The sequence below is a fragment of the Dromiciops gliroides genome, chromosome 1, assembly GCF_019393635.1.
Source record: "Dromiciops gliroides isolate mDroGli1 chromosome 1, mDroGli1.pri, whole genome shotgun sequence".
NCBI lineage: Eukaryota > Metazoa > Chordata > Mammalia > Microbiotheria > Microbiotheriidae > Dromiciops > Dromiciops gliroides.
In genome coordinates, this window is record NC_057861.1 from 170,866,749 (window position 1) to 170,885,821 (window position 19,073).

At 33.4% G+C, this 19,073-nt stretch overlaps 1 protein-coding gene across 1 annotated transcript in view; it reads right to left on the reverse strand.

Annotated features, from left to right (window-relative positions):
* Nucleotides 1–2,175: 2,175 nt before the first annotated feature.
* The window catches only part of LOC122746851, a gene marked incomplete at its 5' end in the record, with an annotated part of 468,374 nt that continues 451,476 nt past the window's right edge, over nt 2,176–19,073 (reverse strand). Inside the window, one exon of the mRNA XM_043992893.1 lies at nt 2,176–2,319. Coding sequence (XP_043848828.1) covers nt 2,176–2,319 — 144 coding nt within the window. The remainder of the gene's footprint in view (nt 2,320–19,073) is intronic.

The following is a 19,073-nucleotide window of genomic DNA, read 5'->3' on the forward strand; positions in this document are numbered from 1 at the left end:
AATAAATGTTTTAATCCATCCATCTATAGATGTATGTCTGTATATATTTTCCTTATAATAGACTTAAGATGTTTTGATAGCCAATACTTAGAATGTGATTCCAAAAAAGTTCCAGGACCATTTAAACCCTTCATTTCCTTAATAGAGATATGAACTACTTTGTGTTCTGTCCTCTAACTAGGAATTGACTTGTTCTTGGCAGATGTAACTATCATTCATCAAGAAACTTGTAATGTAACCCTAATGCGATCACTAACCCTAATGGTGCTTACTATGTGTCCAATCAAGTCCTATTGATTAGAAAGTAGGGGAGACCACATGGACAACTTTTGTTGCTGTTTTTCTTTCCAACTCATTTCTATTCGGTTCTTGGTTCTTTCTCTTAATGTTTAGTTATGTAAGCTTACATTCGTTGAGACTATTATAAGAATAACAATTCAAGATCGTGATTAAAATGGTCTGATTGACAGAGATAATAGGTAGACAGACTTATTCACATACATAAAGACAAAGATTTATTGATATATATCAAAACTCATTTCTACATGTAAAAACCAAATGTATAAATATAATACATATACACATATGCAGATAGATATAGATGGAGATATGTAGATATAGAGATTGAGAATGAGACAAAGCTAAAGATAGAGCTAGGGCTAGACATATGTAGTATCCCCAAAGTCTGAGTACAATTTTAAGCTATTAAAGGATAAACTGTCCTAGAACTTTTTTTTTTTTGCATGGGGCAATGAGGGTTAAGTGATTTGTCCAGGGTCACACAGCTAGCAAGTGTCTGAGGCTGGATTTGAACTCAGGTCCTCCTGAATCCAGGGCTGGTGCTTTATCCACTGTGCCACCTTGCTGCCCCCCAGAACTTTTTAAAAATCTCACTTAAAGTATTTACTGTTATAGCATCTTAAAACTATTAAAGTTCAAAACTGCACAAGGTTTTGGGAACACTTGGTATAGTCATAAAGGTATATAAAGACATACAGATAACCAGCCAGCCAGATAGATAGATATAGACATATTTATTTGTTCATTTGTATTTATTTATTTATTCATCTATTTATTTGTTTGTTTGTTTATTTTTGCAGGACAATGAGGATTAAGTGACTTGCCCAGGGTCACACAGCTAGTAAGTGTCAAGTGTCTGAGGTCAGATTTGAACTCAGGTCCTCCTGAATCCAGGGGCAATGTTCTATCCACTGTGCTACCTAGTTGCCCCAATATAGACATATTTAAAGAACTAAAATTTCATCTTGTCTTTCTACATATATTACATTGTGCTAAGTTTTTTTTAAATCATTTGACTTAGGATGATTAAATGTTATATTTCATAATCTATATTCCCTTTTGCCTCCCCATCCTCCCATGAAAATTGTTGCCTTCGTGGTGGTGGTGGTGGTGGTTTTGACTATATAGCAGCAAGGTCATTTCAACATGACTGAAATAACAACCAAGTTCACCCCGATCCACATACATGGAGGGGCTTCTGGGTCTATTTGAGTTGATTTAAGTTTGGTTGCTCATGCAATACCAGGATTACCCAGGACCAACTAAAATTTAGGTGCCCATAACTATTTGGATGACTTAGGTAACTGTGTTGTTGTTGTTGTTGTTGTTGTTTTTTGGCAGGGCAATGAGGGTTAAATAACTCACCTAGGGTTACACAACTAGTAAGTATTAAGTGTCTGAGGCTGGATTTGAACTCAGGTCCTCCTGAATCCAGTGCCAATGCTTTATCCACTGTGCCACCTAGCTGCCAGACCTAAGTATTTTTTTAACTTTTATTTTTATTTGTGATATATAATTATATTTTATACATGTGTGAAACATAGATATAATATATACATACACACATATGGCATATATAATATAATTTTTTACATTATAATATATAGATATACCTAGATATATTCTAATACATATAACTTAGTATTTTCAATCTTTAAATAACTGTTTTATAAATAACATAGATATATCAATTTATATAAATAATATATGACAAATTTGTTTAAATATAATGACTATATAAATGAGACCTAAATAACTCATATATGCACTATATATATGTATGTGTGTGTATATATATATATATACATATATATATACATACATAAAACGTGTGTGTATTAAGTAACTTTTAATAACAGACAAATACATACTTTGCTACTTTGATGCAATCTTTTCCCTTTCTTTGATCTCAGGCTCAGAAGATTCTCTCCGTACACTATCCATTTCACATATATGGCTCTGTATAGCTGCAGTCACTTCACTGTGTAGAAAACTTATTCCAGTAATGTCACCAAATACCTGAGGGGACAGGGAGAACAATAGTGCAATGAAAAGATCTTAATGGCAGTGGAAAAGAATAAGATATTTTCATGATGATCTTTTTTTTTTTTTTTTCTAGAGCAATGAGGGTTAAGTAGCTTGCCCAGGTTCACACAGCTGGTAAGTGTCAAGTGTCTGAGGCCGGATTTGAATTCAGGTACTCCTGAATCCAGGGCCAGTGCTTTATCCACTGCACCACCTATCTGCCCCTAGAATACGATATTTTCAATAAGAGCACCTTGGTTCATGCCCTGTCCCTGCCCTTTAATATTAATATTACCTGGGGTGCATCACCTAAAATCTTGATTTCCTCATCTGTGGAAAGGGATGGGGAATGAATTGAAGTCGATTCAGTCTAAGCTCTATTCTAGATCTAAATCTATTTTCCTGAGTATGAACATTACTTTTCTTTTCTGCTTTTTTTTTTCTGTTGTAAATATCATTACTTGAAAGTTTCCTCTTCTATGACATTTTGTGCTGTAATATAAGAATGTCATTCACATTTTGCAGCTCCACAGCAGCTTACAATTTGGGTTTCATGGTTCAGTTCCATCCCCAGCCTTTGCAACATTTTTATAACAGCTCTGCCAGAATATTATCAAGACAGAGTTGTGTAAATATAGCCACTAACACAAAACACTGTGTCATGATTAGCTATTTAAACATACATGAAATGTGAGTTCCTCTAATTCTGCTTAAACTATAAAATGCTAACATTCGCCTATGTGACTGGCAGGTTCTTTGTTGTCTTTCATCATTCAGGATATGATCTGTCTGAGGTGCATGGAAAACAAAAACTGGGGAGAAAACAATAACAGCAGCAGCAAAACATTCCTTTGAATAAGAAATCGTTGTCTCCAGAGAAGCTGTCTGTATACATAGGACTGATTACCTTGGAACATAACTAGCTTTCATGCCAACATCATGTTTTACTTGTCACACAAAATCTGGGTTTATGCCTTGGTTGTTTGTAGTAAGTACCAATTTCACTCACTTCCCATGTCTTTTCTACATCTTGAAGGCATCTAATCTTTAAGAATGCCTCTGCAGTATTTCTCCTTCACCATTTATGTACTGGAAATAACAGCTGCTGGGAAGGTGATTTTTGTCAATTTATTTTTTTCTTACTTTTTTCCTTGACTTTTATACATCTATTAAAATCATACTTTAAACCCAAATCAAAATGAACAGATCAAAAACTTCTCTATAGCTCCACATACAAACACACACATATACACATGCACATGCATGCACGTGCACACACACACACACACACACATACACATGTTTTTACTTCATAAGACCCCAGCCTAGAGTAACCAGAAACAGCCTTAAAAGTAAGTCTTCTACACACAAATTCCTCCAGATCTATGATCCATAAGGTCCATTTGGGTTTCTTTTTAAAAGAAAAACTCAAGTCAAAACAATAAAACTTGATAACAACAACAACAAAAACTGGCCAAAATTCTTTGGAAAGCTTTAATTTCATGTAAATTATTTTATTTCCTAAAACATTCAGCCTTACTTTATTGTCAGATACCAGAGCTTTGCAAATAACTTAATTATCTTTTCAAGGCTTTTCATTATCTTTTCAAGGCTTTTCATAGAATAGCATCCTAGAATTTTGGAGACTATAAATAACTCAGAGGCCTACTGGTTCCATGAATATGATTCATCTGGAACTTTAAGTCTGGTATGAGAGTAGACTTCTCTTTCTAATGCTTCTATGATTCAGTTTCCTTTTCAATAATTTGGGGTGATACCTATTGGATGTGATCTCTCTCACACCTCTAAATTCGCTCTAAATTCTAAATGTGTACCCTCATGTGAAACCTGTTATAATTTCCTTTCTTGTTTGTTTTAAGTTTGTAAAGTGTTTTTTTTACATTTTGTTTAGTATTTTATTTTCCCCCAATTACATGTAAAAAACAATACTTAACATTTGTCTTAAAAACTTTGAGTTCCAAATTCTCTCCCTTCCTCCCTCCTTACCCCCTTCATTGAGAAAGCAGATGATTTGACATAGGCTATACATGTATCACTTCCCTTTATAGATATTGCAGGACAGCCATGACAAATGATTTCATGGACATGATGATATTCCATTTCCAACCTTGTTCCTTTCCATGGGCTGCTCCTCATTCTAGCAATACCCTCCTTCCTGATATCTCTGACACTTGGGATACTATGTTCACATTAAGGCTCTGCTCGGATGTCCCCCTAAGATCTTTCCTATTACCTCTGCGCATCTTAATTCTTCCACCACTAATCCCAATAACTTTGTATTAACTTTGTGTATATAATGTATTTACTTATCTGTACACATGCTGTATTCTCCCAATAACATATAAACATTTTAAGGGGAAGGATTTTTTTTTTCTTTTTTGTATTTCCAGTACCAAGTCCAGTACTCCAGGGACTTAATTAAGTCTTGTTAATTGATCAAATTGAATTAATAATGCCTTACATTGTGTTTAGGTATGCCCATGTGGCCCAGTAGAAATACTGACTTCGGAACCAGAGAAGCTGGCCTCAAATCCTGCCTCTCACCTGTAGACTCTGAACAAATGCCCCGACTTCTCTGAGTTTCAGTTTACTTGCATATGAAATAAAGGCTGTTAGACTAAAAGGCCTCTAAAGTCCCTTAGAGCTCAAATTCAATGATCCTATGCTACTGTCTACCCAAAAGGATATTAGAAAAAGTAGATATGATAGATATAGCTCTATTTGTGAATATACAGTTGATGATGATTCAGTTTTATGTTGTATTATATGCTATTATTGGTAATTATGTAGATTATCATAATAAATTGGTTATTATTAAATAGGAATTTTAAAGGAATGCTAATTTTTTTCACCCCAAGGATATCTTTACCAAAATTGACTTTGTGCTAGAATATAAAAGTCTTAACATACAAAAAATCAGGTGTTAACTACATACTTTAGAGACAATATATAATGTAGATTAAAATTGTATTCAATAAAGGAAATGAAGAAAGGAAATGGAAAATGGAATAGTAGATGGGTCAAAAATACATAGTAAAAACAATAATAACTTTTGAAAATAAAATAGTGTATCAAAATTTCTGTGATACAACTGAAGATGGTTTATGAAAATATATATAGCTAAGCATTATTGTATTTTATTTTGTTTATTTATTTGTTATTTTTTTTTTTTTGGTGAGGCAATTGGGGTTAAGTGACTTGCCCAGGGTCACATAGCTAGTAAGTGTCAAGTGTCTGAGGCTGAATTTGAACTCATGTCCCCCTGACTCCAGGGGCGGTGCCCTATCCACTGTGCCACCTAGCTGCCCCTAAGCATTAATTTTAACAAAAGAAATGTGAGTATACTGATTTGAGAAAGTAACTTAAGAATAACTCTAGAAAAATAAAAGCCTATAATACCTAAATAAACAGAAAAATCAAAAATTTAAAAATCAGAGGAGATAACATTAAAAACAATGAGACTATTGAGCTTCTTTATAAAACTAGGATTATTTTGTGAAAAGATCAATAAAAAAGATAAACTATAAACTAATTGGATCCCCCAAAAGAAATAGGAAAATGGAATTACAAAATTAATTGAGGATGAAATAAATTTATTGAAATTAATTCTATATCTATGTATATATCTACTGCATTTCCTCCTCACTCTCTTTCTGAAATGGAATTTGCTGAATTTAAACATTTGACGAAACAGTCACAAACACAACCATCAAAAAATTGCTGAAAAATACCGATGCAAATATCACTTAAATTTCACAGTCAACTGTGCTCCAAAGTCTGTATTCCCCCACCCCCCTCAATGTGCTAGAGTGTACATACTTTGAGATAAAAGAAATTTTTCTTCAGTTTATCTTCAATTCAAGATTCATGCAGGTATTGGGGTATCAAACAAATACAAGGTTCTGTTAACAACTCCCCCCATTGTCTCTATAGGGTTTAGGGCATCTCTGCACAGGCATTCACATTCCAATCACTATAATTTAATTATAAAGTTGTCCAAAAATAGAATTAATTTGTTTTATCAGCTGGTATAGCTGCAAGGTATTTTTTCAAAGGTTATTTTTTATTCAGGTGAAATAAGTTAATACAGTTATTACAGCACTTATTTGACTTTGTGGATTTTGCTACTGATTACAAAAGGAAGAAGTTCATTTGCCAGTAAAAGATGACCATCACTTAAGGTCACACAAAACATTTTTTACATCAATGAGGCCTGCTTTGTAAGTCAGTCACTAATAATAGAGTTAAACAATGAGCTTGTTTGAAGGGCAACAAGCTAAGAGCACATTCTGGTGTTCTATTGCCCAAATAGAAAGTTAAGTAACAGCAGGTGGAAAAAAAATAGATATTGCTCCCAGATAGGATTACACATTTAAACAGGGGCCTACACCGGAACCATAAGGTGAAAAGCTATTCTGTCTTTAAAGACTAACCTTAAGTGTTTATGAAAACCATCTGGTTGGCAAGAGCAGACAGCAGGATGAACGGGGTGATCCGCACCTCCCATGTGCAGAGTGTGTATGTAGGGGGAAAAAGCAGTTGTGGTTCCTTTAACAAAGAGATAAAGCAACTAGTCATATGCCCTTGTTTTTACACTTATCATGTGATGCAACTTGGTGCACAGTAGCCAGTTCTGTCTAAGAAGAAATGTAGCTCCTTCCAATTGTCCTATTTGCACTTATCTCTTGTTTCCGGAGACACGACTCTCCAATGCAAGCAGTATATATTTTTTTAACCATTGCTTCTCAGTTTCTATGTTGGACTTTCCCATCTTTTATTTAATGAAGAAGCAAGGTGCAGTCTCTTGTTTAGATATCTAATCAATGCCTTGGGATCTTTGGCCACTATGATTGGTTTAGGGAATAGTATTAGAATGTGGATCATGCGGTATGAAATTACATTTAAAAATTTATCATATAGACTTATATGGAAATATGTTTAACCTGGTTGTACATATATAACCTATATCAGATTGCTTGCTGTCTTGGGGAGGCAGGAAGAAAGGGAGAGAAGGAGAAAAATTTGGAACTCAAAAACGAATGTTGAAAACTAAAAAAAGATAAATACTATTGCTTAAGAACAATAAATAAATAAAATTCAGAAACTAAAATAATTAAAAAATAAATTTATCTTATAAAGAATACATATTAGGAAAACCTTATGCATGTCTGTCATTTCATGACTCTATATGGTAGGAGACTTTATAAAATGACAGTCTAAGAAATGCAATCATCAAACAACGATTTACTGTTTGAGTCAAACTTTCTGTCAACTTTAATTCTCTAAGTGGGCAATGTTTCCACAGAAACTTTGTACATCAAAACTCATGATTGATTTAAAAGTCATTCACTTAGGCTATGGTCTCTGCTTCCTCCTTATCTCTCCCTTCATACAACATTCTGATGCAAAAACAAGAGTTACAGGTTGGGGGAAGCATGGGGCATCTCCACTGACTAAGTGGATAGTGTGATTACTGGACTTGGAATTAAGAAGAGATTCATTTTTATCCTACCTCAAACATACTAGCTGGGTGACCCTGGACAAGTTAGTTAACCCCGTTTAGCCTCAATATCCTGATCTGTAAAATTAGAATAGCATGTACTTCACAGGGTTAATAAGAGGTTCAAATGAGAAAATGTATATAAAGCATGTTGTAATTCTTAAAACGCATTAAATGTAACCCCTCCTGCTGATGTAATTTTTGGCCCTCCAAAGAAAAGTCTATCAACCAATGAGATTCTGTTTTTGCAGAGTTTTTTTTAGCATGTTTCTTGCATATTCGCATATTAAACCCTATAAAAACAAGGTCCTGGGGACCAGACCATCTCAGATCATGAGGAAGACCTGAGGTCCACTTCATTAGAGGAGACCATGGACCCTTTAATAAAGTGCTATTGGCTTAGAGCTCTGCTTCAGTGTTTTTTCTTACAGATTGGGCAATTATAATTCCCACATGTTAATGGAGAAAAGGAAACTCAGTGGGCTAAATGCTAAATAGACAACTTTGTTTGAGAGAGGAAGAAATATATTTAACAAAGGTTAATGACCAGATGAACTTTAAGAGGAAATTCTTACTCAGCATTAACATGAAAAGCTAATAGAATTACTTTTCAGGCCTTTTTAAAAATAGTATAGAATCCAATGGAAGATGAGGGATGACTATCTCAGGGGATGACACAGGGGATGGCTTCAAAAAGTTGGAGCCAGTTGAAACAGTGAGACAAAACAAGACAAAATGTAAAAGAGATAAATGTAACATCTTTCTCAAGTTAAAAACAAAACAACTTAGGTTAACAAATATAAGATGGAAGATATGTCTAGTTAGTGATTTTTAAAAAGGTGAGGAGGCAGTCTTAATATACTATTGTATCAGTATGTGTCAACAGTGAGAAGTGTCAGCAAGAAAGCTAATGAAATCTTAGACAATTTCCAGATCTTAGTATACAAGACTACAGTTGTGCTGGTGATAGTTCATCTATTCTATTATAGATGTGGAATTAGCTGTATTATATTCAATTCTGGCTACTACAATTTATCTATTTTTATTTATTTTTTTCCATAAAAGTATTTTATTATTTTCTAATTACATGTAGAGATAGTTTGCAACATTTGTCTTTATAAGATTTCTAGTTTCATTTTTTTCTCCCACCCTTCCCTCCCTCCCCCCTCCCCAAGCAAGCAATCCAATAGAGGTTATTTATGTAAAATCACATTAAACATATTTCTGCATTGGTCATGTTGTGAAAGAAGAATCAGAGCAAAAAGGAAAAACCTAAAAAAAAAAGAAAAACAAAAAAATAATAGAAATAGTGTGGTTCAATCTGCATCTTGATTCCATAGTTCTTTTTCTTTCTGTATTTAGAGATTATTTTCCATCATGAGTCCTTTGAAATTATCTTGGACCATTGTATTTCTGAGAAGTCAAGTCTATCACAGTTGATCAACACACAATGTTGTTGATACTGTGTACAATGTTTTCCTGATTCTGCTCATCTCACTCAGCATCAGTTCATGTAAGTCCTTCCAGGTTTCTCTGAAATCCTCAAGCTCATTGTTTCTTACAGCACAATAATATTCCATTACATTTATGTACCACGACTTGTTCAGCCATTCCCCAATTGATGGCCATCCCCTCAATTTCCAATTCCTGGCCACCACAAAAAGAAGAGCTATAAATACTTTTGTACATGTGGGTCCTTTTCCCTTTTTTATGATCTCTTTGGGGAAAAGACCTAATAGTGGTATTGCTGGGTCAAAGAGTATGCACAGCTTTATAGCCCTTTGAGCATAGTTCCAAATTGCTCTCCAGAATGTTTGGATCAGTTCACAGCTCCACCAATAATGCATTAGTGTTTCAATTTTTCCACAGTTTCTCCAACATTTATTAGTTTACTTTTTTGTCATATTAGCCAATCTGATAGGTATCAGGTGGTACCTCAAAGTTGTTTTAATTTGCATTTCTCTGATCAATAGTGATTTAGAGCATTTTTTCCTATAACAATAGATAGCTTTGATTTCATCAGAAAACTGCCTATTCATATCCTTTGATCATTTCTTAATTGGGGAATGACTTGGATTCTTATAAATTTGATTTAGTTCCCCATATATTTTAGAAATGAGGCCTTTGTCAGAAATACTGGCTATAAAAATTGTTTCCCAGCTTTCTGCCTCCCTTCTAATTTTGGATGCATTGCTTCTGTTTGTACAAAACCTTTTTAATTTAATGTAATCAAAATCATCCATTTTGCATTTCATAATATTCTCTATCTCTTGTTTAGTCATAGACTGTTCTCCTTTCCATAAATCTGAGAGGTAAACCATTCCTTCCTCTCCTAATTTACCTATGGTATCACCTTTTATGTCTAAATCATCGGGTACTTCAATTTAAGGAAAACACTGATAAATTGAAGAATGCCCAGAATTAGATAATCATAATAAGAATAATGGAATAAGAACTCAAAGAAATGCTATGTGAAACTCACTTGAAGGAACTAAAGATGTTTTGTCAGACGAAAGCAAGATGATTCTTTGGGTCCAAGTATTCGACCAGCTCTAAACCTACATATCTATATGATCATTGGTCCCATATCTTTTTATCTAGTTTATAAGGCTAGTGTGGGACTTTTATTTTTTTTTGGTGAGGCAATTGGGGTTAAGTGACTTGCCCAGGGTCACACAGCTAGTAAGTATTAAGTGTCTGAGGCCAGATTTGAACTCAGGTCCTCCTGAATCCAGAGTCAGTGCTCTATCCACTGCACCACCTAGCTGCCCCTACTGTGGGACTTTTTAGGAAAGTATTTACTCAATTCTAGGTATGCTGTATCAGCAATTCTCTCACCAGTCAAGTAATTGAAAGTTACATAATTTGATATGTGACTTCTTCCACCAATGCTGATCATTACCCCTCTATAATATCATAGATTGTCTTAAAAAGTAGTGGCAGCCAAAAATGTAATCATCCTAGTGATCAGTTTTTAAACATCGCTATATAAGTCCCAGCATAATAGATATACAGTTTGTCATGAGATCTATACTGAAATGAATAAAACATTTATTAATTGCTTGCTTGCTATGTTATAAACACTGTGCAAAGCTCAGGGAACAAAAATAGAAAATTAAGATGTTCCCTCCTCCTAAGGAGTTCATATTCTAACGTGAACATATATAAGTATTGTTATTTCCTGAGCTTTTGGACTCAGGCTCCTGAGTTCTCCCAATCATACTCTAAGGGGAGATGGCTATAAAGCTGGGGGTGGTGATTTGGCCTTGTTGGCACATATGGACTCCTGTCTCTCCCTCAAGTACCATGCATCTTTAGATGGCTTGGTGATAATCTATGTTTTTGAATGCTGGCTTACCATGAATTAAAAAACTATCTAGTAATGAGACCTGCCAGACCTTTCCCTGTGGTCATAGATTGATTATCCCAGCCTACTAACCCTATCAAAAAGTAGAATTTAGTTAGTTTGGCATGATTTGTTGGTGGTTTTTGTTGTTATTGTTGTTGGTGGTGGTGGCAGTGATTACTATTATACTTAAAATATTCACAAAACAAATTTTAAAAAATACTCATAGAATTTTGCAGAGATTTATGTCAAATTTACTGTTTTGCAATTTGAAAATTCTATTTACTCTGTTTTTCAAAATTGGGACAAAATTTATCTTCCAAACAAACTGTGTCCCCTATCCCATTTTACATAATCTTTCAAACAACTTGACAATGATTAAGCAATAAAATCAATCAGTTCCTTATGTACTCTGGGATCTAGTTTATTTAAGTTTGCTTTGGAATTAATTTATTACAACAAGGTACTCTCTACTAACTCATCATTTGTTTTGAGTTTCAACTCCTCATTAACAAGTATTATTCTGGGGGCAACTAGATGGCGCAGTGGATAGAGCACCGGCCCTGGAGTCAGGAGTACCTGAGTTCAAATCCGGCCTCAGACACTTAACACTTACTAGCTGTGTGACCCTAGGCAAGTCAACCCCAATTGCCTCACTAAAAAAACAAACAAACAAACAAACAAATAAAAACAAGTATTGTTCTATCCTGCCCAGTTTGAAGATAATTCTCCTTGGCAGAAAAAACAAAAACATGATATAAATAAAAAATAATAACTTTATAGTTTTGCTTCCTATCACTTATTATCAGCTTTCTATTATTTTGAGCTATAGATCTTAGCCCTTCTCTGGTCCTCTCTGGATACAAACATAGTTAAGAAATTTCTAGGTGGCATAGTGGATAGAACACTAGCCCTGGAGTCAAGAAGACCTCAATTCAAATTTAGCCTCAGACACTTGCTACCTGAATATCCCTGGGCAAGTCACTTAATCTCAGTTTCCTCATCTGTATAATGGGAAAAAATAGTACTAACTCCCAGGGTTGTTGGGAGAATCAAATGAGATAATAATTTTAAAGTGCCTGGCACATAGTAAGAGCTACATAAACCCTAGCTATCAATATCATTATTATGTTGTTGCTGTCATTAGAATACTTACGTGTGTGTGTGTGTGTGTTTGTGTGTATGTATGAGAAAGAGAGAGAGAGCACCCCAGTAGATGTCAAGAAAATTGAAGACTGATCACTATTATGTCATGTCTCTACTGTCTGGCTTGTGATCTCTTTTCTGATCTCATTTCTATGACCATATTCCATGATCTTATTTCCTCTTTCTATCCAGGTGTTCTTTAGTTTATTACAATGACAATATTGTTTTGTTTTCAATTTCTGTCCCAATTGATCCTTTGACAAAGTCTTCTCCATGTATTCCCTGTTCTATTTACTAGATTTCATCACAACAATATGTCTTCTGGGGCAGCTAGGTGGGCAGTAGATAGAACACTAGGCCTGGATTCAGGAGGACCTGAGTTCAAATCTGGCCTCAGACACATGACACTTACTAGCTGTGTGACCCTGGGCAAGTCACTGAACCCCAATTGCCTCACACAAACAAAAAAAAAAGAAAAGAAAAACAACAATATGTCTTCTCAATATACAATTCAAATCTGCTTCCCTTTTTCCATGCCCCCCTCTGTTTACTCATCTTCCTTTATTTCATTAAGGTATGACTTTTCAGATATTCTTCTCACAGTTATCATCCTTCCATTTCTCAGGGATATGGATAGGTCAAATCTACCTCCTGAATTAGTATCTCTAGTTCATGTTGCTTATAATTAATACTTTGGACATCAACATCTAAAGGATAGGAAATCCTTTCTTGCCTTCATCTCTTGGGAACATCAAGTTAGGTTTACTGCTCTGGTTCTTCATTACTTTGTAGATTTTCACTGTGGTATTCAGGTTCTCTATTTCATTCATTCATTCATTCATTCATTCATTCATTCATTCATTCATTCATTCATTCATTCATTTATCTATCTATCTATCTATCTATCTATCTATCTATCTATCTATCTATCTATCTATCTATCTATCTATTTATTCATTTATTTATTTATTCATTCATTCATTCATTCATTTGTTTGTTTATTTATTTATTTGTTTGTTTTTGCAGGGCAATTGGGATTAAGTGACCTGCCTGGGGTCACATGGCCAGCAAGTGTCAAGTGTCTGAGGCCGAATTTGAACTCAGGTACTCCTTAATCCAGGGCCGGTGTTTTATCCACTGTGCCACCTAGCTGCCCCCTCAGGTTCTTTATTTATGGGCCTTTTTTTTATTCTTCCCCTTTCCTTATAAATTTAAAGCTTTTATAAAAAATAGATTTCCAAAACTCTAGGCAAATTATTATTTCTTTTATGATACTTTATCACTAGCCAAGTACAACCCTTTCACATATTTCAGCCATATTATCTCTGCAAATTTGATTTCTACCAGTGAATGAGGATCCTCATATATCTTAGCCCCTTGGATTGCAATAGTCCTGAGAAACTAAGGTTTCTTTCTTGACTTGGCCTTTGGTCTATACTTGTTCAGATGTTGCTTCATTCCCCACTCCTAATTCCCAAGATTTGTTTACCTCCTAACCACAGTGATCTAGTCATATTTTGATCACCTGTGGAAATGATCACCTTTTTCACTTGATTCTGTTCAAATCATACATTTAATGATCAAACCTCACTGGCTACAGTTTACTCAGATGTAAAATGAAGGTATTAGTATAAATAACATGTAAGTTCTCTTCCACATTTATATCTGAGTCTTGAGCCTGTAAGAATACCCTACTCTCTCATTATCATCCAAATGAAAACAGCTGAAAGCATTTTAGAGAAGAAAGTTAGAGTAACTAAATTATTGCTACGTGAATAAGAGCTTCAGTGGGGAATCCTAAAATAAAATTGGAGATTCACTTCCATATTTTTAACTAGTAATAATTCATCGAAGTCCCTTCATACCCTAAAATCTATGATACCAAAAGGAAAATCCTTTAAGGAGAATCTTTGTACACACACACACACACACACACACACACACACACACACACATACACAATTGAAATAATGGTTCCTTTACTTGTGAAGATTCAAAGGAACTATACAATTAAGTAAAAACATTCCTACTCTGATATATATTGTTTTCTGTATGTATACATGTGTCTTATATACCCATACGAAATCATATATAGGCATATATCATATATGGAGGCTAACATGCATACATAGTAGATAAATTCCACTGTATGCTCTTTAAAAAAACAATAACCAAATGCCCTTTACTCCCTACAAAATGTAACAGAGTTCCTGTTTATATATCTAGTCACCATGAATATGTAAGATTTTTAACTTTCTATATGAAAATACTATAAATATGCATATACAATTTACATATACTTTCTATGTATAAACATAAAACATCAATAGGCAAACAAACAAACATTATTAAAATGATGGAAAACAAATAGACATTTTGGGGAGTCAAATGTGCTTTAAGTTGCTGATGCGGAAATCATATACATAGAGCTCATATGTTGATTCTGGTAAAAAAAAAAAGACAATAGATGGGTGCACTTAGAATCATAGGTCAAGAGCTGTCAGAGACCTTCTAGATAATAAGTATCAGAAGTGTGATTTGAATCCAGGTTCTTGAGTTAATGTTCTTTTCACCCTACCATGTTGATATTTTGTCCTGCCAATTATGTCACCGAAACAAAGTGAAAAATAATAATAATGATCACCTACTTGAATCTAATTCCACAATTAATATAGATATCTAAATTTCAAAATCTATGAGAACTGAACATCTATCCAAATAAATAAGAATTCAAATACTTTAGCCAGTTAATTATGGTGACAAAATGTACATGAATGAGTTCATCTGAACTAGAAATAGACACCATCCCGTTATGTAAAATACATAGCAATTGAAAAAAAAATCATTGGAATGATAGCCCTTCAATTAACAAAATATTAACTTTTTGATTAGAGGCAGGGGAAAACAAAGTTGCGTGCGTGCGTGTGTGTGTGTGTGCATGTGTGTGTGTGCACATGCACAGTGCACAGAGTATATATTGAGGGGTGGGGAAAGGTGGGGAAGAAAGGATGTATACATGTTAAGATGGAGGGCTTGTGACCATGAACTGATAAAAGCATATACCAGAACACATAGACCTTTCATTTTTACAAAAGTGTAGTTTTTTCGGTCGTAAAATATTCAATGTTCTTAAGATTAAATATCTGAATATTGCTTCTGAAAGAACAGCTGTCAACTTAAATCTAAAGTCTAGTTTGTTTATCGGCTGTATTTTATATCCTTTAGAAAACGACAGCAAATGGCAATAAAATCATTGTAAGTATTCTACTGGGGAATATAAATGCCCTTTGGTTACATTGTACATATCTTTATACATAATTCCAGTTTATTTTCCCTGGAATTATGTTAAATATGTAAAAAGCCTTTTCTTATAAAGGTAAAAATGCTAGATGTTTCCAAGTTGTAATTTACCATTAGTGTCAAAATTGCTTCAGAAAATAAGCTCCTCTCACTGTTTCATTCTTTTTAAGTGTCATTCAGAATATACTCTAGGATATTGCACTCTAAATAAACTTATGTGATTTTATTAACTTTTTCAGAAAAAAAATAAATAAAATGTATAACATATGGGGCATATACATGCATGCATTTATATACATACATACACACATAAAACATACATACAGAAAGTAAGCAAAGCAGGACAAATTCATCTAAGAAGTAAAAATTAGACAAATTGTTGCACTTTTTGACTTCTTGAAGAAAGATACACTAATGTGTATGCACAAATACATACATACATACATAATTACTTAATATAATATTATGGTTTCTAGGGATCATAATAAGAATGTTTTTGCTTATTTCTTTCAGGAGTTAGTGACTTATCTTTGCCCTTTTAATAAGAAATCAATGCTAGTCAGCCCCGTCAGCAGAATTTATGATAAAAATCACTGACTAGTGTTATCACACCATGTTCTGAAAATACTTATCTTCAGTATTAACCACTGGATGCATGGATTTCAAATACATTTATAATGTTTAAACCCAGTAATTTCCCATATATGAGAATAATGTAAGATTAATGAATAAAGGCATGAAGAATGATTTAGCATTTTGAAGGTCATTTCAGGGGAAACGAGCTTCCAAAATTCAGTGCAATAAAAAATATATATGATAGGTAAAAATGAAAATGTGTTTTTATTGAAGGTGAACCCTCCAGTCTTTACTGGCTTTGTGATAAAATTTCTCTACTAAGCTTCACCTCTATATTTTTTATGTTAGACATTTAAAAATTCTTTTTAGTTAACATTTCAAGGCAATTTATTTATGTCACACTGTACTTAATGTACCTTTTAAAACATTCCCTATATCCCACAGTTCTGGAAAATGTTTACCATATTTTAAGAATTTTTGTTTTTCATAACAATATTGTCATATTTTAGGAAAATATCCAGAATAATTTCTCTCTGCTTCTCAAAAAATCAAGAAATGATGGGCTGCAAAGATCTTTAGATCTTTAAAAATACATTGAAAAATGTGGTTTAGATGCTACATGTTCATTTTAATATGTCAACTTTTTAATATAATTGGTTCTTTCCTGCTTTTTGAATTTAATTATTTGTTAGTATTTTGAAAAAAATATAGTAAATGCTCTTAAGAAAGCTTCCCATATGTCAAAATCAGGGGTTCAGTATTCTTTTTTTGGGTGACTTGGACCCATATGGCCATTGGTGAAGTCTGTGGAACCTTTCGCAGAATAATGTTCTTAAACGTAAAAAAAAAAAAAAAAACAACCAAAAGATTAAAAGGGAAAGATATTCTATGGAAATATAGTTATCTAACTAAAAAATAAAAACACACTCACAGATCTCAGGTTAACAACTCTTTGTTGAAGTAATTTACAATTTTGAATATACAGCATATTGAAAATGCAGTATTTTATAATACTGGAAATATACTCCTTATATAAATGGGCAAAATCTAAAAATATTTCTAAAGCTATATTAGTCATCTTACTGCAGGTTATAGTAGAGAAGAAAAAAAAACCTAGTTTGTTTCTAGAGAAACTAAAGCAAAACTTTATTAAATTCCATTTAATCAGGAATGTGAAAATGACAGATCCCCTTTCAAAGAGAGAGAGAGAGAGAGAGAGAGAGAGAGAGAGAGAGAGAGAGAGAGAGAGAGAGAGAGAGAGAGAGAGAGAAAGGAAGGAAGGAAGGAAGGAAGGAAGGAAGGAAGGAAGGAAGGAAGGAAGGAAGGAAGGAAGGAAGGAAGGAAGAAAGAAAGAAAGAAAGAAAGAAGAAGAAAGAAGAAGAAAGAAAGAAAGAAAGAAAGAAAGAAAGAAAGAAAGAAAGAAAGAAAGAAAGAAAGAAAGAAAGAAAGAAAGAAAGGAAGAAAGAAACTACCACCAACAGCAGCAATATCTAAAATATACTGAAAAATATATAACCAATAACATCTGTTTTAGTTAATTCTATACCTGGTATTCATGTTAGTCCCTCTATCAGTTTATTATCTTTATTTAAAGGAAAAACTAAGTTAATGTCAAAGAATGTCTCCCTCCAAAAAAGACTAGTAATTCATACTAAAATGTACAAAATACATCAAAAATTGACCTGAAGAAGGAATCTACCTGACCAATTTAGAAGCAAACAACTCTTGGAGCAAAATCCTATCATAGGGACTAAGCATTCTTGGAAAAAAACACCATGAAAAAACTTATATGTTCAGTTCTGAAGAATATTTACAGAATTCCAACTCAATTCACCACTTGATTTTTTTTAAAGGTTAAGCTTCAATATAACTTAAATGAGCCTTTCCTGTGTACTTAGGTTGTCTAGCTAGTGCAGCAGAGATATAGTAATGTGCATAAGTGATTTCTGGATAATGTTTTATAAGGGATTATATTAATTCCTGTTATAATTTGTTCATTTAAATATTCATATAGCTTTGGGATAAAATAATCACCTTAGATATTTTAGCTGGTAGTAGTTAATCATTGTCAGTGAAGGAAGGAAGCAAACCAACAATAAAACAATGAGAGGAAGAGAAAGAAAAATATTAAAACTTATCTATAAAACTAGAAGTTAAATGTAACTTTCACAAACTGTAAAAACTTGGTTAATACCAGCAAGACAAAATAAGTACGTTAGTGATCTTTTGTTGTACTTTCCCCAGCAGCCATTTCAGATGATATTTCTGCTTCTGTGTTGTTTAATGTATATATTTCTTATAATACATGGACCAATAAGTAGAACAGATGCAGTTAAAGGATGCCATTTCATGGAAATGCTGTGCAGAAAACAAAATGTTCTATGTTTGAGGAATGAAAATGTAGCTATTGGTATTTTTCCCCTTTTCCTTTCATTCTCAAGTATGAACTAATTTATCAATATAAGTTTTAAAAATATCTATACAGAATACAACCACAAGTATAATTGAGGTTTCAATTAATATCACAGGTATTTGCAAAAGAGGAAATCAAAAGCTAAGCATTTTAAGTGCCTTTACAAAGAGACTAATTAATAAGTGGGAAGACAAAATTTATCAAAAAACTATTTGAGAAAGAATCAATGAATTTCCTTCTTGAAATTTTGAAGAATAAGCATGATACTTGTACTAGAGACCATTTTTGAGAAGTACTTATTTTTGTTATATTTTCTTATTGTCTACAATTATACCTAAGTTTCATGCTATTATGCAAAAATAAACATGGATACATTCCTCATTGTAAATGAGTTTGCCATTTATAGCTTGTACAAGAAGATAGTATTTGTCTATATTAATAAGGAA